Here is a 22,579-nt window from a genome sequence, read left to right on the forward strand (position 1 = left end):
CACGGGTTGCATGCACGTGACTTCATTTGGATCTTTGGATAACTGCTTGCTGTCCAGGTCAGCATAAATCACCTCCAGCACAACTAAGTCCCTCAGGTATGGGATACCTTTCTCCATGGTGGTCCACTTGCCTGGGTGACATATAACATCTTCCGTGAAGGGATACCTTTCGCTCACACCTGACAGGAGTCACCTCCAGAGGTTGAGGACTTGTGCCCCTTTTCCAATTGCTTGTGTCCCCTTCCCTAGAAAGAGGATTTATTCACCTTCTTGTCAGCTGATTTCAGAAATCTAACCTTTAAAACCACCATACAAGAACTTCACAAGGTAAGGAGGAAATGCTAATTGGTTTTATCCTTTTGTGAAACAATCCATCCAAAGTTAATTAGAATAGGTTTGCTTTTTCTTTGCAAAAATAATCCAAAAGAAAGACTGATAGGCAGAGCAAACTGCATCTTGCACAAAGGTGGTAGGATTTAAGTGATTTTGAGCTATGCTCCCAGAACTCAGTTGCCTTCAGGCATCTGTCTGGTCTTTCTCTGTGGATGGCATAATTAGGACTTGAGTGAAAACCCCAGTGGTGAAGCCTGATAAGAAGTTAATCTTCTGGGCACCACGTGGGGCAAGAGAGATGTACCAGAAAGTTCAATTAGCAAAGGCTTCTCATGCTAGGCTGTGTCATAGCATTGCGTGGCACTGATGAACAGCCACCGCGTCTGCTTCCGAGGTGCATCAGTTCAGCAGTGCACAGGTCCCACATACATTACAAGGGGAAGTAGCACAGTGCAAGCAAAGGGCACCACCTGCACCTCGCACCCACTGTGCAAATTTCAGAAAAGCAGCTCTGCGCTCCAAGCTCATAACACTTCTCCGTGAGACCTTCATACTCACAGTGGGGCATATAAATCCTACAGATTCACACACCTCTCTAGTAATAAGATTCAGCTTCTGTGCTTTCAGCCACATGGTATAGACATAAGCTAAGGCACTTTTTACTGCATTTGGGAGTACCACAGAGGGCACTTGTCAATAGGATCTGACTGTAGCTTTCTCAAACCCTCTGACTGAGGTCAAGCAAGCAGAATATGGGTCAAATCCATGTCATCCCAATTACAGACTGAGGCAGCCCAAGACCTACTGGCAGTACAGAACCCAAAAGCATTACAGCAAGCTCACCTCCCCATAGCCACATATAAGAAAAGCAAGAAAAAGATTATGTTTGATTTCCCTCCATCTGTAAAGAATGGAAAATGTTCTTGGCTGTTGGAAAAGCACTGCATATCTGGAAAAGCGTGTGCTGAGCACCCATTCTTTGCAAGCCAGAGACCCTTTCTTTTACAGGAGGAAACCACTTCCCTAATAACCAAAGGAATGCTGAGGCCCAGCATCTATGGACCCAACAAACGTCCCTCTTCATCTAGGGATATTTAAGAGCAAAACCCAGTTCCAAGAGGGAGGCAGGACAAGGAAATTGCTCCTGAGGAATTTGACTGGTGTCTCCAGAACAAGCGACTGTGATATGACTACAATGGAAGGAGTTAACAGAAACTGAAATTGTTTTATTAAATAGGTTTGCCAGAATTTACTTATTAAACCTCATTAGTCGGAGACTGTCCTTGTACTCCATGTTCTTACCCAGTTGCTGCCTGCTGCCTGCTGAATAGACGAGGGATGCTGGAGAGATTATTTCTAAGCCCTTCCCCCTTCCCTCTCCCCTCCTCTTCCAGGACCATATTGACAGTCCCAAGGGAAACAGAGGAGAGACAAGGAGAGGGCAGGATCCACCAGCTCTCGCTCAGCATATTTCACCAGCAAGCCCCAGGAGTCCAGAAGAGGAGCTGCCACTTAGGACACTGTCTCCTTTGCAAAGGATCTATTAGCACAACATATATTACATGAACACATATGAATGTTGTCCCCTTCCAGGAAAGGAGAGAAAGAGAAAAAGGAAAGAGAGAGAGATCTCCAGAGTACTATAGCGATTTTTCATGTAATCAATACTGTAAAATATCCCCAGTTCTTTCTGCTGGATTGTAACTCAGAGGACAGCTGATCAGTTTGCGGCATGTGTACTTTACCTGCGGGGAAGCCAGGCGCCAGGCAGAAGCCCGTGGCACGGTGGTAAGTAACTTCAGGGAACTTCCCTTGCAATTTTTGCAGTTCACTGACTTGGGGTAATAAATGCCTTTGAATCGTTAGAGATTTTGAATGAAAACAGGGGTTTGTTCCTGAAAGGGGGAAGTAAAAGGGGGGCATCTTTCAGTTGCTTTCCCCCCCACCCCCCAGCTGATAAAATACTTTGCTTTCTGTCTGTGTAACAAAGTTTTCTGCAGGGTGGGCAAATGTTTCCTACGTCTTCTCAGTAATTTGCAGTGACATGAGACCGAGTTGATAAGAAGAGTCATCATTTATACAGCACTTAACCTCTCAAGGCATTTTAGAAACATCTACTAGCTAATCCGTGCCATGCCCCTGAGAGACAGGCAAAACAAGCATGCAAGTGAAAGGAAGAGGAACTGCAATCTGAGCATTCAAGTTACAGCAATTAGGAACTTTGCATCCAGCTGATGGCAGGTAATTGACCACTCTAATTAAGCAGCTTAGTTGAGTTGGTGTGTATTTAAGGGTTTATAGAAATAAGAAAGCAAAATGATAACCTGTGGAAAACACAGCGCTCTAACGATGACCAAGATCTGCTCAGAGAAGAGACCAATCTGTTCACATTTGGATTTGCAAGCACCCAACCCTTCGCGATAATTATGAATGAGGCTTTAGCTCTCCTCTGTCTGTGTGTTGCCAGACAACCAATGAGGCTGCAAAGCAAATCGCATTCACAGGCTGCAGATTTCAGGAAGAAGCAGAGAGGTGACTTTTACTTCCAAAACAGGCACTTATTAATTTTGTGATTTAGGAAAGTAGCCTGAGGCACCTTTTCTCTTGAAATAACCTATACTATGTTTTCTCCTCCTTCCTGTATCTTTTGGCTGACAGATAACCCTGCTCCGATGCCATTTTGGATGTCCCAGTGAGAACTCTTAGAGATGCCTATTCTCTCCAGAGGCAGTGACCAAGACTACAGTAACATTAGCTACACTTCTTGTAATTCCTTGAGCCACTTCCTTCCTGTCTCCGTTGAAACCCCTTCTGTCAAAGGGGTCCATTACCAAAGGGCCAGGAGGATTTACCATCCTGATCAAGTCTCTGCAGTTGATCTAAAGACAGAGATCATGATTAATGTTGGAGGCATCAAGTACCTGCTACCTTGGAGTACTTTAGATGAATTTCCCCTGACCAGACTGAGCAAACTTAAGTTTTGCAGCAGCTATGAAGAAATAATTCAGCTGTGCGATGATTACGATGAAGACACCCATGAGTTCTTCTTTGACAGGAACCCCAATGCTTTTGGGATGATTGTCAGCTTTCTAGCAGCAGGGAAGCTGATGCTCTTAAGCGACATGTGTGCCTTGTCTTTTCAGGAGGAGCTGAGATACTGGGGGATTGAGGAATCCAACTTGGAGAACTGCTGCTTTCGAAAACTATTTCAAAAACTGCAGGACTTGGCTGAGATACGCAAGGAAGAGGAGCTTCGGAGGAGCAAAGAAGCTACATGTGTCTTGGATGAGAAAACCAAATTTGGACAGTTTATGAACAGACTCAGAGATATGGTAGAAAATCCCCAGTCAGGACTCCCAGGCAAAGTCTTTGCTTGTCTCTCCATTCTCTTTGTGGCCACCACAGCTGTAAGCCTTTGTGTTAGCACAATGCCGGACTTAAGAGCTGAAGAAGACAGGGTAAGTCAGTCCTTTTTAACTGGTCTAACTATAGAACTAGAATAAATTTGTCTGTCTTACTAGGCATAACTCATTAAAAAGATTAAAAAGATACAGAAAATCCACAGCAATGAGGTTCAAAATTGTCGATGGTAATTTAACAGTCTATAACAGAAAATCCAACAATGGCTTAAATTAGTTCTGTTATTTTCAAAGTGATATTCAATTAAGAATAATGTTAAAAAAGTATTTTACTAATTGTTAGCTAAAATACAGAAAGGAGCTTCTGGACAGAAGAGATACTGCAGCTCTCTAACATAGCATTATTTTTCCTTCTCAAGAAGCAGTTGCTAGTGTTAGTTACATTAACTTGTTAGCACCGAGACTCTCAAACTGACATTGTGGAGTTTTCTCTTCAACATGCTTTACTCTCTAGTTACCAGCAATCTCTTGTTTGGACACATCAGCTAAAGAAATATTTCCCTCTGACATCTTTACTTTTAAAATAACTGGGTATCTTCCCTTGTGATAATACAGTCAAATCTTAATAAAGAGGAAGAAATATTCATTAATGTTTATAATGTTATGATGTTGCATAAAGATTAAAGGATGAGACAGATGAAATATTTTCACAGATACTGATACTTAAAAGCTGTGCCTCCAAAAATCATAATTCCAAGCTAACAGAATTCTGTATTTGCCCACATATATATGTACATATTGTAGGAGTAATGCCAAATACTAGCTGAACTACTAACTGCATTTCAACCTTTTTCATGTAAGTCATCCACATTAATTCAAGGCAAATAAACCAAGCCTGCATCATATATGAGGGATCTTCTCTATTACATTGTTGTATTTCAGCACTTTAAAGATTTGTTATTCTAACAATAAAAGAGGAAAGTAACAATCCAAAGTTATTTCAGATGTAGAAATATCCAAATTCATCAATTAACTTTGACTAACCTCTTTAATGAATCCTGCACTTAATTTGCAAACTGCCCTTCCAAAAGTGTTGAGGAAATCCAGGTCAGGTAAACTCCCTGCCCCAACCACTGCTATAAGATAAGGCGCTCCTCAGAGTATTGTGTATTGATGAATAAAGGCATTTTTACCTTTATAGCACAGCATGGTGTGCACGATACAAAAATCTGTATGTATTTTATTGCTCAAACAGTAAGTCAAAGCAGCACAGTCATGGTAAAGGTATATCATGATACTTGATGTCTTTGAATAAAACTAAAAACTTGACAGAAGGCTGAAATTTAAGATCATTCCCTGTTTCATTTAACCCCTTGAATATTAACTTACATTTGCATAGGAAGACTATTACCTTTCAGTAATAAGTCTGGTGCTCTTGCAGCCTTTCCTTGGCAGGAAAAACTGTAACTGTTCCAATGCTTCTTTCAAGGCAGTGCTTTAAATATAGAACATCCTTCTTACAGCTAGATGTAAAAACATTACAAACTCTGCTCCAGCAAGTGCTTCCTACTAACTTTGTTAATGCAAGTAGCCTGATGCATTTTAACTTAATTTCCCAATCACTGCAGAAAAAGCTTTTATAAATACTTTTCATGCAAAAGAACAAGCACAATGTTTCAGAGCTCAGTTAGGTGTAATATGTTGTGTGTTTTAAAAATAATTAACCATATGTTAGAAAGGGAAGCATGTTGAGGGTTATATTTGGTAGCTGCAGTGTAGCTGCTGTTCCTGGATTTCCTATAAAACACAGATGACATTACTACTTAGAGATTTAGATTTGCATAGATATCACTACTTTAAAAGCAAGCAAACTAGACTGAAACAAGCTCAAAAGATGGAATGTTTAAAGCGCAGAGGAGAGGATGAAGGATGAACTTCAGCAAAGGACCACATTCATCCAAACATTTGGAAACATTACATAATTTACATTTACAGCACCAGTCTAAAGCACTTTGTCATTGTGTCCAAGAAGCACAGAACAGAGTATTAAAAGTGCTATTATTTTAATTGTTTAAAATTATGCCAAAGACAATATAGGGGAAAATACGAGACAAAATACTCATACTCTTGTGGAAAAGTAGAGAATATGAGCTACTGAACAGTAGTTTTTCCATCCCTAGGGATTTTCTTACTGGCATCTCAAAGGAGTATTTTAGCTAGAACTGGACAAATAACTCAGAGAAATTAACTGACTAAAAATACTATTACTTGGTTGTGGCTAAGTCATACCCACACAAAGTGCAACTCTATGTTGATCTGTAAGTCAAAATTGTCCACTGGCTGACCTCTGAAAGTGATTCCAAGATGGGGTCACATTTACCAGCATCCTGGCACAGGCATGCAGAATCTGAAATTTTTACTTCATGGGCTGAACATAAAGATCATGTAATATCTCTTTGCTCAGTGTCAGAAAATAGTCAAATTCCTTCAATAAAGTTTCTGAACAACCTGTAATTCCACATCTGAATTCAAAGATGCCCTATCCTGAGGTTTATCCATTTCTGAGTTAAAGCTTGGCAAAACCTCTGAGGTAAATGTGCTTACAAGTACTGCAAGGATCCATTTTCCAGTGTCACTAACACTGGAAATCAAACTTACCTATTCTGAAATACAAATAAAAAAGACTTTACCTCTGCTGTATATGTACCACTCTAGGGTCCTTTTTCTCATCATCACAGCCACATTAAAAGAGTGAGAACTGGCTGGATTCCAGCTCAAGAAGGATCAAACAAAAAAAAAAAAAAAAAAAAAGAAAAGGAAAAATAATACAAGGTGACTTCCACTTCACTCAGAGTCTTGGCTGATCCCACCCTGCAGGCACATGAAATCACTTGTCCTTTTATTAGCTGCTAAAGCAGGTCTGCTTAGGAGGGAGAACAGCTGCCTGGGCAGGCAGAAGAGCAAACAGGAGTCCTCACCATCTGAGGGAAAGTGAAAACTCCGGTCTCGGGTCTCCAGGAGAGGGATGGCAAGGAGCCAAGGCAAGAGCAACCACATCAGGGAAGCCCAGTCACCCTGGCAACCAGAGGGGAGGGAAGGAGCCATCTCCATGGGCAGCAGAAAAGGGAGGGGAGGGTTAGCTTAAAGATAGGAATACAGCCAAAAGTAAAAGCAAGAACAAGTTATTATAATTGATAGCATGCACACGCTTCAGAATATGTCAAATGACATTTAGGAGCCTCCTCGTTAGAGATATGAAAAAGCAGAGAGATGGGTAAACAATTCTGTAACTATATCTCTCATAAGCAACCACCATGAATTCCAACCCAGAGCAAACAGCTCCAGGAGAAGGAGGTGAAAAGTTAGGGAAAACTCTAGAGCAGTAAATATATAGCTCTAGTGATCTCAAGTTCAAGTCTGACCACGAAAGAGATATACAAAAGGATTTATCATACATGATGCTAAGGAAACAGGACTTATTAGTAACAAATTATGTTATTTGGGCATAAAACAACTGAAATGTCACATTCTTTAATGACAATACATGCTTATCTGGGATATTTGGAGCTGTTCTTTATGGACACCAAGCTGTCTTCAGTAAGGAAGCAAATTAGTATCACCAAAATGTAGTAATCAAGGCACAGGTGTATGCAGAGATAGAAAAAAAGGTACATTTGGAAGTGAGGAACTCTGTTTATTATGGATCTGAATGGGTAGCCTGAAAGAACCACAAATCTGAAGCACAGACCACACAGGTAGGATAGGAAAGCTGAAGTGACAACATTTACCAGTATTTCTTTCAAACAAAGGAATTAAAATCATCCCACTAGAGACAAGGCAAAAGTTCCATCAAAGTCCCAGTCCCACTTAAAAGTTATAACCAGGATCCAAGAGGTGTAGCTGAAATAGTTACTGCTCAGCACATTTAACCCAAAGGCAAAAAACATCATTACATCAGAGAACTACAGAATAAAACCACTGCAGAAAAGCCTGGGCAGGGGACTGCTTTGAAGCACTCTTGCGACTTTCCTTAGGAAGAGATTTTTCTTTTAATGGGTCCCTAAAACTGGCATCCTCGAAAGAAATGACTCAGCAGAAAGGATATAGCAAGGTCTTTTCTTCAGGAAGGAAAGCACATTAAGGTCAGGGGGGAAAGGAGAAAAAGAAACCTCAGACATTTTGATTCCCTGTCCCTTAGCACTGGTAACAACCAAATCATTTTCTTCCAGTGTAGATGGCTCCCAAAAAATCACATTACGTGATGTTGTATGAAAGTGTGGTTTAAGAGAGAAGGAAATGTCTGTTCTTTCTTCTCCCTGGTGATCAGTGACAGGTCAGATCTCATTACTACTAATTTTTGTATTTGCTCTTAACTGACCTTGAGAAGCTTGTAATTGCTTTATGTACTGCATATAACCTAATGAAACATAACCGACATAAGCTGCAACCAGTTTTGTCAGATCTAATGATTTTATCTTTAAACTTAGAATATTCATTTTTTTAAAGCTTTCATTCCTGGAGCCATTTGATTATGTGAAAATCTGATTTCTTATAAAAGAGTAAGTTTTTACTCTGTGGTTACACTGAGAATCCAGAAAACAGAGGGAAAGCACCCAATACCTAATATAACCATTTTAAAATTATTTTTTCATTCTACACCATTATTCTGGAGGCTTGACTTACATTTTCAATGTTTGATGTCACTGATGTTGTCCGTGTGATACTAAATCCAGCATATTTGGCTTGTACACTAGAGGAAATTGCCGAGAAACATAGTTTCTTTAAAAGTGGAGTAATTTTACATTAAAGGGGAAAAACCCCAATTTATTGGTCTTACTGTGAAGAGAAAGAAAATCAGACAAGGTATTTGTTTCATTGGGTTACCATTGCTGCAGCTAAATGCATTGCTTATACAAATTCACATTGACTTGTATCTAGCCAGTTCAGTACGTGAAGATATGCTTGCAAGAGGTATATCCTCAGTATTCAAGCTATTAAATGCATTACAAAAGCTTTAGAACTTAAAGCCCCAAGCCTGCCCATAACCTGCAGATAACATTAAATATCTCTAATACACTTATCAGAGGAAAATCCAAAGAACTTGGGAGTCGCTGGAGGAGATAATAACCCATACAGAGAGTGTCAGTGAGAGGACTGTAACCCTAGTTCTGTTGCTCATGTAGTCTGCAAAGATAAGACTCCTCATCAAAGTGTAATTCAGCCAACTGTTAGAAGCAATCACCTTCAGTAAATTGAATATGACAGCCAGATTTTGACAGATACTGCTGGCTACCATTTGTATAGCTTTTAAATAAGGGGGTCTAAATAATGATCAAAAAATAATTTTCTAGCTGATTACTCAGGGCAAAATGATTCCTGCTGAAAAATATCTTTTATCAATGACTGTTACAGAGTACTACTAACAAACTGGGGCACTATGCAGAATAGACCTGAAAAGCAGTGGTGTTTTACAGTAACTCAGTGTTCAAACTTACCTTCTAACACAAGCATACGTCACACAAAGCATGGCCCAGAATGACTTGCTCTATTGCAAAGATATTAATGAAATCCTGACTTTCAGAAACAGTTCTAATGCTCGTTTAAAAGTGCAAGACTATAAAGGCGTATGTGTACATGCATATCTATAAATACATTGGTATATACATATGACTTGAAATTACTTGGAACAAAATAAAGCTGGATGTGCTTTGGTTTTATTGCATCTGCTCAGTACATTTTTCTGGGTTCTTATCAGGACATTTACTGTGGATACTCACTCTCCTAAACTATTTAGTCATCTAGAAAAATTCTGATTTCTTCTAACCATTTCAATTAGCAATAGAAGTATTGCAGCATTTTAAAGTAGGAAACTGTGCTTCACTGAAGCATCAAAAAACTCCCTTCTACTAGGGTATACCTGGCACAGTAGAACCCAGCTAATTTATTTGTTCCATGGATTGAGTTAGTTAAATTGATAACAATTGAAGAAACATATGAAATAAGAAGCCAGACTGGAATCAATTTCAGAGGTTAGCCAGTGGACAATTTTGACTTACAGATCAACCCCAAGATGGGGTCACATTTACCAGCATCCTGGCACAGGCATGCAGAATCTGAAATTTTTACTTCATGGGCTGAACATAAAGATCATGTAATATCTCTTTGCTCAGTGTCAGAAAATAGTCAAATTCCTTCAATAAAGTTTCTGAACAACCTGTAATTCCACATCTGAATTCAAAGATGCCCTATCCTGAGGTTTATCCATTTCTGAGTTAAAGCTTGGCAAAACGTCTGTGGTAAATGTGCTTACACAGAAATCAGAATATGCAAGCCTGGGACTTTGAGATATATATATATATATATATATATGTATATATATATATATAAAATAATTGTTTTATGGGATCTGCCTTTTTTTGAGGTTTGCATATACTTTCAATAACATCAAAAGCTTTGACCTTGAAATTGTACCATTATGTTGAGACTCTGATTTCATAGTTCCACATTATAAGTAACTGTCTTCCAAGTATCCGCAAACAGAATTACATATTTCAGCATTAAATGCAACATGCACAATACTGATGAAGTTCACATTACTTAAGCCCTGCTCTACATAACCGTCGAAGGGCACCAGCTGGGGTAGATGCTGCTGACCATCTGTGCCTCAGCTTACCCTCACTGCCACAGAAAACAATTTTCTTCAGCAAGTCAGGACACTCCAGCAAGTAAATGGATTCTGCATGGTTTTTAAAAGCTGGCTCCGCCAGTACAAGGTCCAATGTTCAGAAAGCACAATTAGACATTATTAGTTTGCCTTATGTTCATCCAGTTTGGGCTGCATTCCAACCGCACTAAGTCTCCTGGCTTTGCACGCCACCCTGGGGGGACACCCAGCTGTTCTGGTTGCTCTGCAATGGGCAGTCAAGCAGCTGCTACTCAGTGTGCCAGCACATGTGTTCCTCACTGGGAATCATGCTTTCTTTTCCTTTTTGCTTCTTACAAGTTTGTAATACTTACAATAGGGAAAAAATCCTGTTCTCTTTCCTCATTTGAACCATCTCAAGGGGTTCAGCACAGAGGATTGCTTAATAAATGCCTTCTTTGGCAAGGTGGGTATTTCCTCTGAGAGAGGCACTCTGTCTTTGGAAAATGCTATTTGAAATCTATGCATCCTCCAACTTCACAGCAATAATGCAACAAGTATTAAAAATATATAACCACCCAAATTCATATATGCTTTAGAAATTCCTCTCTGAACTGAAATCTTTGGGGACTCTTCAGTCTACTGCTGCAGACAAATTCACAATCTGGTATTCTAATTCTAAGCAAATCTAATTGCTAATTTCATTGCAGCATCAAGGGTATGAACTACATATGTTGTGTTTATTCCCAGTGTCAGCACCTCCTATTAGCGCTAGTATTTTCCCTTATAACAGATTCAACCTGTACTACACAGGTACAATAGCAAGTTGTGACTTCTCTGTTCTGTAAGGAACTTACAATGCAGTGAGGAAAGCAGCAGCAAAGAAACAGTAACTGGGCAAATGATTTGACCAGCAACAAAACTGGAAATTTAAGGTCATCCTCCTAAATCCTGGATAAATACCTTGTCATTTTGACTATATTTTTCTTCACAGTTACAAAATGAAGTCTGTTTAATTTCTTACTAGAAAAACAAGAAAAGAAAAAGATAAAACTTCCATATCTTTCTCCTAACACAAACACTCCAGGGTCACCAATTGGTTTAAATCAAATTCAGATTCTTCAGACTGATTCTCATGGTGTTTGCAGAATAAGGACCCAAGCTTAAAAATTAATTGAAATATTTTAGTTACACTTCTGCCCCAGAGGATATAATTATGTGTTTTATACAGAGATCATAATTTCTTTCTGTGTTCTTTCTAATGTCCACGTTAATATAATCCCAGTATTAGCTTAGTTTCCTCAAATGTACTAGTTGTAGTAATTGTTTTCATAAGTCCAGACTTTCCCATAAAGCAAAGTGAGTGGGAAATCGTTCTGTGATCAGAATAGGCAGCACTCCTGTAACAAGCTCATCATTCTGTAAATCAGGTTCCAGTCTCTTTCTCAGCAGGCTGTAAACCTTTTGACTTTATTGCATCAGTCTGTGACCATAAATCCAGGTTCTGAAGTGATCCATAACACAGGGTTTTCAAGTTCTCCCCAACCATCATTTGATTCACCGGAGCATGGTTTAATTATTCAAATAATAGCGGCAATGCAGTCACAGTGATTCAGCAGTACCTGCAGCACTGCAGCTGGATCCCACAGCTCCAGGTATGCAGGGAACACAGACTGGCACAGCACTTCCTAACAGTCATCATTTTACAGCCAAAAAGGATTTCTCCCCCATACCTGTTCACCTCCTGCTGCAGACTGGGATAAGAACAGCCTGGAGCTGGTTAGGGATCTCTGTTCCCTACCCCGAGGTCTTGGTCTGCCCCTGCTCCTACCTAACCACTCTCTAGGCTTCTAGCCTCACCCTGCAGACCTACCGCCTTGGGTTTGTGGCAGGCAAGAGCAAGAACCAAAGCTTGTTTTTGCACTATTACATGAGCAGATTATTTTTTTTTCCCCCACAGAGGGGAGGGAGAAGCTGTAGACCAGGATGCACTGCCCGTGTAGTAACCTTGAGAAGTGCAAAAGGCTGGAAAACAGCTCCCTGCCCAGGAAATGTCAACCTTGGGCTTAGAGAGGAAAATTCCTGTGAGTTTTGCTTCTAAATCCTCCACATAGAGGGCTAAATGTTTTTCCTGTGAGTGGGCCAAAAGGCCAGACTGCAAGAAGAGCAGTCTTGCTGAGATAAGCCTCTCTACTAAGTGTTGGATAGCACAAGCAGGCAGAAGGCAGGTAGTCGGCCACCGTACAGACTGATCCCATCTGCTACCACTTCGGTAGACACCAGCCTCTGTCCACAAAACAGCGTGTGGATCAGAGGGAAGGATCTGAGCAGTTACTGGCCATACTACCATGTGCCAAACAAAACCTGGACCTGCCAGGGTAGGTTTAGCAGATGCAAATTGTGACCTTGCATCAGCCACGGAGCCAGGCACGTTTCTGGTGTGAAAGACGATGTTCTGGCAGCCTATCTTTTGACTGCAGTGTTAAGCAGGTCCAGGTCCTGCATTTAAGGAAACTCCTTGGGCTCCAACAGGAGTCTGAATCAAGAGCAGTCAAACATAGTCCTTTAGGAGTTCCTTCCCCGCTTTGTTTTGAGACTGTTCAGTAATATGTGACTGAACACCAAAACGGCCTTTACTTGGAAGCAATCACTACTGCATCAAAGGTGGATCTAGCTGGGAAGAGGTTTCAGACCCTTCCTGTGCATCACTCCTTTATGGCAATGAGCCAGCTGGTTTCCATAAATGTACCCTGGGAACAACAGTCTTTGCATACAGTGGTTCAATCATGACTTCCAGCTGGGTTCAAGAGCTGTCAACTTGGCTTCATAAATACCATCAGTTGCCTTTCTCATAGGTACGCTGTATAAGCAACACATACGCTTGCAGACGTACATGTTGATTTCCACTCTAAAGCTTTGAAAATATTAATCTCTGTAGAGGTGACATGATTCTGAAGTAATCCAAATACTGATCGATCAGTACTTATTACCAAAGTGTTCTACAAGCCTTGGTGCAACTTTTGCCATTTAACCAGGAAACACATAATCTATTTGACACAAACACTTAAAATAACCAACGTCATCACAAACGGTATTAACCAGGAGGCACAGAAAGGTCACGAGAAATACTGCAGGTTTGCCTGTCTTACATCTCAGACTCCACCCTATCTACAGATTGTGGGAAAACCCAAATTACACACCACGGGAATGGGTTCGGATTGCTGCCAATGAACTTCCACTTAGAGTCAGGCACACCAGGGGCAGAAAGTTCGTACTTATCCAATTCCTATTCCAATACAGCTGCACCACTGCATTTCCAACGTAATGGGAATAACAGGATTTCTTTCCCCATTTTTCCTCAGGTTAAGAGGAACTTCACATGCCTCCTCTGATATGTTCAGATAGTTTCAGTTCCCTTTTTTAGACTCGAGAAATCACTTTGAAAGGATTCATTTGGAGTTTTGGGTTTTGTTATGAATCAATAACACCACATGAAGAGCCCATGGCCACAATACGGAGTAGGTGGGGACGTAACACCCCTTTTCAGAAAAGGGCCAAACTTTGCTAGCCTGCTGCTAAGTAGCCAGCCACTTCCTTGCCATCAAAACTGTGCCACTGATTCTCAGGGTGCTCTGCAGAGGATGAGAAAGAACAGATGTGTTCCAGTAGATACTGGTGATGGGACCAGAGGTAAAACCTGACACCCTTTCTATCAACGTGCAACACAGCCTTCAGCTGCCAACAGGCCAGACAGGCTCGGGTTCAAATGCTCAGAATCCTCAGTTTTATAAGAGAAGCATACTGAAGTGTGTGATTTTCAAAATATAGATTATCACTGTTTTACATTTGCTTCAGCATTTTTGGAAAAATGCCTTACAATGGACTAAAGGGTAAATATCCACTACAAAAGGTATTGGGGTAGATCTTTGGCAGTAGGAAAGTAATTGGCAAATCGGGTAACGATTCAGAACAGGTTTTCCAGAGGACATTTTAATCATAAAGTATCTTAGAGTGCAACCAAGGGGGACACAAATGGTCAGCACAGAGCAGACCCTGAAGGCTGAAGAATAGTTCCTTGGTGTTCTCATCCAGTTATCTATAGACAATAATTTTTTTCTTGTCTAGAAATTGTAACAAAGTAAGTTGCATCTGAAAACCAAGGTGGATGGGCAAAGATATACATTACGCAGGGGAAATTCTGATTCAGTCTCTCTGGGCATTGCTACAATTATTGATGCACGTAAAGATATTATTTTCACTAGATGAGATTTATATCTCTTGTAAGATAGGTTAGTGCAGCATAACTCTGAGATCTGATTTTGTTTATTATCCTAGATGTCATTAAACTTTGACTAATGTTTCCTGGTAAACTAAGACGGCACTTGGCTAGGAAAGTTATCTTATTTATTTTGTGAGCGGTACATATCTCAAGTTAATTTAGCTTGAATTCACTGTTAGTGAATAAATCTATTTTCTGTAAACCCACCTGTGCAATTGAGGTCTGAGATTTAGCTGCCACACATTACCCTGGGCAGTCCTGGCCTTGGAGGTGCTGAATTCCTGAACCTCAAACCCCTTCCAAAAATGGTACTCCAGGAAAGCTGCAGTAATGCTTACCAGAGTCACACAATTTCTCACTATTAGAAATATTAAATTCCAAGCATTAATCCTGCATAGATCCAACCTGTTTAAACTTTTTTAAAGACTGCACGCAAAAAAAGCAAAGTTTATCAAGTTCTTGATCATAAACTGTATATAAATTTGACTATATAACCTACAGCTCACCTACACTTTAAAAATGTAGACTTGGTCCTTTCCACCTTGAAAAGGAAAAGGGCCAGAGAAAGGCAACAAGGATGAAACAACTTCTCACAAGGACTAAGGCGGACAGAATCCCTCAAGATGGGAACAAGCAACAACAGCAGCTGCAACAGAGGTGTACAAAATCACAAAAGGCAGGAAATGAGTAAATGTCAACTGAGCAGCCAGCCTTCCTTCCAGTGACAGTGCTTATAGGCCTCAGATGAAACTAAAGGGAACCTAGTTCAAAGCAAAGAGGTGAGTCTCCATGCAATAGGCAGCAGACAAAAGAATGGCCAAACTTTATAGAAGAACAATTCAGTTTGCTTACATGAACGCCAGCTTCAGCTCAGGAAGCTCTGCAGTGGAAAACAGAAGCTGGAAAATTTGCCTTGGGCATTTGTTTTCTCAGGCTGTTAGAATGGGACACTGTGCTAACTGGCCTCAGTACTGCTGTTCTTATATTTTATTATGAGTCTATTTTTTCCTATCTAAAGATAAGTTACTAGAAATATCCTAAAATGAGTAATTTTACTGTAACACTATAAACTTTCCAATGTGTAAGAGAACCCAGAAAATGAGCCATTGCCTTATACAGAGGAAGGTAATAATGAAAAGGAAGTACGAATTGCTTATCATTTCTAGTGTTACAGTAGTTTGAAACAACCACTTTGCTTCTTTGAGGTGGTTTATAAATCCAAGAAATCACTCAGTATTTCAGGCTTAGCATATATCTTTTTACATACAAAGTATTGTTTCCTTCATTGCTGAGCCAAATGTTCTATTCATATGCAAGATCAATACCAGGCACTCATTTTATTACATATATATCATACATTGTAGAATTTCAAGTAGAGACATAACTCTTGGTAAATTCTTGCATTGTTCAAAAGTAAATCTGCAGGATGAATAAAGTATAAATAGATATTTACTCACTACTGGCTTTGTGGTAACTTCTCTCAGTCAATGATAGCTTGCATACTGATAGACATTATGGTAATCTAAAACATGTCAGAGGGTTTTGTTGAAAAATCCCACCCAAAATGTGTTGTAGTCTGTTATAAATAAAACCTCACCTTCCTCTCATGTTCACAGTCAACACCATACCAGCTTGTAGGTTTTATAGGTTCCACTACACCATGGTACTTCAGGTGCAAAAATACAGAGAGAAGGAGAAAGAAGTCAGGACAAATTTGACTCAAAGATACGAAAATAAAAGCTCAGAATTCTGCTCTAGTTAATGGCAAGGTCAAGTGAGGGAGTTGTTTGTTGTGTTCTGTGTTGGCAGGCACTAATCACTAGAATTTCCCAAACATGTTTGCTTTTTTCAGAAAGAAGAACCACATAGAAGTCATTGTGGCACAGAAATTCTGTAACTGGCCATTTATGCAAAAAAAATCTTTTCACAGATCAGAGTATCTGGGCCATAATTTGGCAGTTCACTGAAAGTAACTAACACCTAATGGGAATTTAGTGACAACAGCAAATTTGAAATCTACCACTGACAGAGGCATCCGTATTTTATTAAGAACATAGTACTGAAGTCAGTATGTTATTCTGCCTGCTCTTTGGACAACAGTTGTAAGTAGAACATAAATCCCCCTGAAGTCTAAAAATCATCACAAATACTGGGAGAAACAGAAATTGCCTTTGGTACATAGTATTTCCTCTTTTTCCCTTTTAGTCCAATGTTTGTTGCTTCTGAACAGGATGTTTGAAAGGATCAAGAATCTTCAAAGAGACTGACATTAGAGAGGGTTATTCTATATAAACCATATGACGTGTATTACATAATAAATACAAATATACCTAATATATAAAACATTCACAGACAATTTCACTGGATGAAATCTATCTCCCAGTGTGAAATCAATGAGCACATTCTACATTAAATACCATAGAGGCAGGGTCTTACACTCTCTTTCCAGGCACTGGTGACAGAGAAATAGGTAGAGAAAAAGGCATGGAAGTTCCTGGCAGATGTTGTATACAGACTGAGTAAATCATGGTACATCTGCACTATGTAATGGAGTGAAACGGCCCTGCTGTGAGATGGTCGCCCAGCTGCATTACTGCTAGGGCTTGAGTTAGTCCCCTCCATACAGAACTACCGTACTGCATGGATAAAACAGTTCCCTCCGGAAGAAATAGGGTCGGGTTTGCTGCCTGCCTTCACGTAACGTAGGTATGTCTGAAGCAACCACATCCTTCTTTTACTGTCTCTTTTGAAAAAAACGAAGCACAGAATTCTCTGCATTAGTCACAGTGTCAGAGACTGTGACATTGTCATTCTTTTGTTTGCTACAGCAGAAAAAGGGACTTTGGTTTGAATTGTATGCAAACATTTCTGAAATGTGTTTTGCAAACTACATAAAGAAAAAGTGTGCTAACTAGGAAGAACTCATCATCGTTTACATCCACACCTATGCACAAAGGAAAAATAAAACACACAGTAACATTCCTGAGAAGGACACTTTTGAAAAATGAAATACACATTTAGAAAGCTGGCTGCACAAATTGCTTTTTTCTAAATATATATAAGTTTCCATGGGGAATCCTGTGGCAACAGAGGATGGCAAGAAGAAGAAAATCTCCCAACCAGTCCTTACAGTGCTTCACCTTGAAACGTCACACTTAGTTCAAAAGACACCCTAGATCTTAATGGTTAAAATTTCCAGCAAACAAAATTTATTTTCTCGTATTTTCCAAGGAAGGAATAGTGAAAGCTACATGGCTATCTGAGAGCAATGTCACCTGTAAATGTACAGGGTAAATAAGTAACAGATGTACTGGAAATTCAGCCCAGTTAACAAAAAATAAATCTTGATGGGAACAATGAATAATTCATAGGCCACATCACTATAGAGTGACCACAGGCAGGTCTGTGCAAGTCCAAGGCTGCACCGTACAAATAATTTACAACTCAGAAAAAGAGAACACTGCATAACACAACTGCTGATTGCAAGCAATCTCATCAAGCCAAGTCAGCAGCTCTACAAACATCGATGCACTCCAGGCACTGCCATGGCAATGCCTTCAAATGGAGCTATAACCTGATCCTGTACGCGTAACTCTAGCAGGGCCAAGCCTTCATTACCTTTGTGAAATTTAACTTCAGAGATAAATTATAATCTCGACAGTCTATTGTACAGAAAGAAGAAAAATTCCCAAATGGTGCTACAGAGCTAAATTGTTGAGGGTTAGACAGGGTAAAACATATACATAAGGGGTATGTTACCTGTGGTACCTCAGATAGAAAATGATATAAAAACTGCCTGAACAAAAGGACTTGTTACTCCCAAGAGCAGCAGTAATTCTATCACAAGGGACACTAAAAAACCAACACCACATTGCAATGCAGAGGGTAACTGAACATTGGTTAAAAGTTTAATTAGTAGTAGGGGTATGTGTTTCCCACGGTGTTTTTACTCAATATTGGTCATGAAATTTGGCTGAGAATGGATAAGACTATATGAGGAACTGTTCCTCTAAATTACTTAATTTCAGAGAAAAGCTATCAGGAAAGATGCATACAGCAGCCCCGACTTCATTCTACAGAGGTTACAAAAACACCTCTCACAAACCAAGGGTTTGCAGTTATTCCCAAACACCACATGGCCACTCTGCTCTCCCAAAAGGAGCCACTTGTTCTTCATGGATCCTCCTTCCTTCTCCCTCATTCTGCTTGATCTTCTGTGAACATCACAGAGGTGCAACTCCCTGTTCAGCACGAATACAAGACAACTTTAACTTTGTTAAGCCTTCACACACCGAAGTTGGAGCTGGAAAGAGCTATTCGCTAAACATTGATTTTTCAATCAGCTTAGAAATCTAAAATGAACATTTGGGTTTTCTGGAACATGCAGTGATAACCCATATTCTGAGTCCAGCCTGAAATTTCAAAGGGTTGAGACACTGGTTGATCCCTTCCTCTGGTTCCCAGTTACAGCTGAGATTTCTCATCACCAAAAATTCAAACCCCATACATTTCATATGCCAGTGTTTTGATAATGTGCTCAGCAAAGAAGAGCGCACAAGACTGCTTCAAAATTAGCCAAAGTCCATGAAATACTTGAACTGGTTTGGGGTTAGAACTGTAATCCAAATGTTTGCACCGATGCAAGAACTTAATGTAAATAGCAACATGCCATTGGTGGAAGTCTTCAATAAACTAATTCACAATGCTTAAAAGCAAGAAAGCAGCATCAGTCCAATCACAAGACCAGGTTTCTTAAGAACATATTAATTCTCTGTCTAGGTACAGAAATGTATTTATCAATAGGATAGATAGGGGGTATAAGAAAGCAGTGACACCAGTATTTAAAAAAAAATATTGTTTTTAAATTTTCAGAGGGAGGTGTCCCGCTGCTAAGCAGTACATGCTACTTTCATCATTATTTCTTATCTTCTATAAGGCAAAAAATGGTGGCAGGACCTGGTTTGTTTTCTGCCAGTTGGAATACAGTAAGCAGATACTTGTGCATATGAAGGAGGCAGCACGTACACCTGCCCCTGTAACTGATGCACCTGTTAGCTCGCTCTTTGGATGGATGTAACCTAGTGGCTGCCCATCACTGAAGGACAAAGCTCAATGTAGTCCCTTACTTACTCAAATAATTGCAAGTCAATTTATATTTGCCTCTTTGTTTCACTGGAATAGGCCAAAAGAAGTTTCATTTTTTAAGCTCAGCTCAGGAAAATAAAAAGTGAATCCAAAGTAGTTCAACTAAAGAATTCCTTTGATAAAGCCAAGAAAATATTGCTTGTAGCATGTGGCCTCAGTACTGGGAGAGGATTCTTCAAGGCTAGTTTCACCTACTGGGTGGATATTTATTTTCCTTTAGATTAAAACATTTGCATGCACAGAAAGAAACAAGATTTATATATGGCATAACTGAGCCAAAGATCCAGATGCCTTAATGAATATCTCTGAACCACTTTTAATTGCACCAGAGAACACAGCATTTCTGAAAGCGTCATGCATTGAATAGCACCAGAAGTTTACAGAGACATTCAAACATCAATCTTTCTGTTGAAGAGAAGCTGATTTTTGTACAGGTTTATAAACCAGTCGTGTTTAAATTAATCTCTGTTTGAGAGCAGAAAGTGGGATTTCTTTGGGTCTTACAGGCCGCATGCCAAGACTTCATACAGAGACGAGTTTCATTCCTTTAGACTGGAAGAAGAAACATAATAAGAATAGGCACGCAGATATATCTGTTCATTCAGATATTTCACATGCTCATTATTGTCTATACACATTTGAAAGATGGCTGCCATACAATTACCTGCTAGTTGGTATTTGTTTATTTCTGATACCAGTGACTCAAGCAGATCCACATTGCTGCTTCTTTCATGGTTTTAGATGCTGGTTCAGAGGCTGTTTTTTTACTTAATTCTCTTTTTGTTTTGTGTCAGGGCGAGTGTTCGCAGAAGTGCTATTACATCTTCGTCATAGAGACCGTTTGTGTGGCTTGGTTTTCGCTGGAGTTCTGCCTCCGCTTCATTCAGGCAAGGAGCAAGTGTCAGTTCTTCAAGGGACCCCTAAATATAATTGACTTCTTGGCTATTTCACCCTATTACGCTTCCCTCATCTTCTCAGAGGATGACTCAAATGAGGAGGACGACAGGCCAAGCAGCAACACATATTTTGAGAAGGTTGGTTTGGTGCTACGGGTTTTACGTGCCTTGAGGATCTTGTATGTAATGCGCCTTGCCCGACACTCCTTGGGTTTGCAAACTTTGGGCCTCACAGTTCGGAGATGCACACGGGAATTTGGTCTGCTTATACTCTTCTTATGCGTGGCTGTCACTCTGTTCTCTCCCTTGGTCTATCTCGCTGAGAATGAATCTGGGAAGGTGCTTGAATTTACAAGCATACCTGCTTCTTACTGGTGGGCTATCATTTCAATGACCACTGTGGGGTATGGAGATATGGTACCACGGAGTGTCCCAGGCCAGATGGTGGCTCTCAGCAGCATCCTCAGTGGGATTCTCATCATGTCTTTCCCTGCAACATCAATATTCCACACTTTCTCCCATTCCTACTCGGAGTTGAGAAAGGAACATGAACGACTGCAGTCTCGGCTAAACAGAGTAAAAAATGCCAATCACTCTGGTGAAAGTGACACCTTCAATGAGACAGACAGCTTGATCCTGGAGGACCAAGCATCACCAATTAAATACATTTACAGAGGGAACTAAGCCTGGTTGTGAAGCACTCCCAAGAACTTGAATAGAAGTATACACAAATGTACATCAACACAATATACAAAGCAAAGCAACAGCATAGGTTACAACGCTATTCTTCTCTGCCAGCATAGGTATAATAAGCAGTCAAGCCAATGCAGCTAGCTCCAACACATCATTATGGAGCTGGAGGTTCTGAGAATATCAAAAGGCAGAGTTTATTCAATAATAAATATTCATTCTTCTCTATGACTAATAAGAATAAACGTTGTCACTGCCAGTGATGTATCTTGCTGAACACCTAATACTGAACAAGTAACAAAACAAAACAGCTTCTGTTGGCACAAATACACTTGTTATTTTATTTGCCTTTCAGTCTCCGATGTTCTTAAAATTAACACATCTCAAGCCAAGCATTAGAATGCGTTCTTTCAGGGCTATGCACCAGTGTTCTTTATACAATGCTCATCACCAGGCATACAGAAGAAGCCTCAGTACAAATCTGAATTCTGTATCTAAAGCCACTAATAAGCTTGAAATAAAAGCACTGTATATGAAAGCTTTCAAAATTTGCCTGTAGCCAGATGATCAACCTATAAACAACAACTTGCACTGCTACTGTATAAAACACCTAATATTTGCAAGAGAATTTGCTTGAAATGCAGTTGGGGTCTGCAAACTGTAAACATTTCATACTAGACAGAAAAAGTTTTCAAACATCCTTTTCATATACTTGTTTAAAATAATAATGAAGAATAAAAATAATGAGGAATTAAAAAAGCTTATTGACCATACTAAAAAGAGTTGGTGTTATCTTTTTCACTGAATGGTGATGGCTTGTCTGGAAGAAAGATGAAAAATAGACGTACTGAAAATGAGATGATAGCTCAGAAGTATCCAAGGCTATAAATAGGAAGGAATGAGGTGAATGACTGCCAGAAAGGGAGCCATTCCTAATGCACACGGGAGACATCCCTTTTGGGCTATCCAAGCATAGCCAGAAGAGAGCAATAGGACTACACAGAAGTCAACAATGGTACTTCATGGGAGAGTCTAGATGATCTTTCACAATTCAGCCATTCAGATGCTGTGAATGCAGTTAGTGAGAGCGACACCAAGACATAAAGGCCAGGTCTGTGCAAACACCTGTGTGGTTTAGGGTCTGCATCAGCTCACAGGTCCTCAGTTTGTAAGCAGTCCTGCTGATACCCACAGAACTTTGACATGCTGAGTGTTGGTATTTAAGTACTGAGAT

The 22,579-nt window shown here is 40.0% G+C and overlaps 1 protein-coding gene across 3 annotated transcripts; it reads left to right on the plus strand.

Moving 5' to 3' along the window:
• Positions 1-1,753: 1,753 nt before the first annotated feature.
• KCNG4 (potassium voltage-gated channel modifier subfamily G member 4) lies at positions 1,754-22,139 on the plus strand. Of its 3 annotated transcripts, none has more exons than XM_027779404.2 (4): positions 1,754-2,121; positions 2,324-2,574; positions 2,992-3,791; positions 20,554-22,139. In XM_027779404.2, exons 3-4 carry the CDS (start codon positions 3,042-3,044, stop codon positions 21,337-21,339), a joined length of 1,536 nt encoding a protein of 511 aa, XP_027635205.1. In that variant the 5' UTR covers positions 1,754-2,121; positions 2,324-2,574; positions 2,992-3,041; the 3' UTR covers positions 21,340-22,139. The 3 variants fall into 3 exon arrangements, with proteins under 3 accessions (XP_027635205.1, XP_027635206.1, XP_005232246.1); XM_027779405.2 differs by having other exon boundaries at positions 2,364-2,574; XM_005232189.3 differs by lacking the exon at positions 2,324-2,574.
• The last annotated feature ends 440 nt before the right edge of the window (positions 22,140-22,579 follow it).

Source organism: Falco peregrinus, chromosome 14, assembly GCF_023634155.1.
Source record: "Falco peregrinus isolate bFalPer1 chromosome 14, bFalPer1.pri, whole genome shotgun sequence".
Classification (NCBI taxonomy): domain Eukaryota; kingdom Metazoa; phylum Chordata; class Aves; order Falconiformes; family Falconidae; genus Falco; species Falco peregrinus.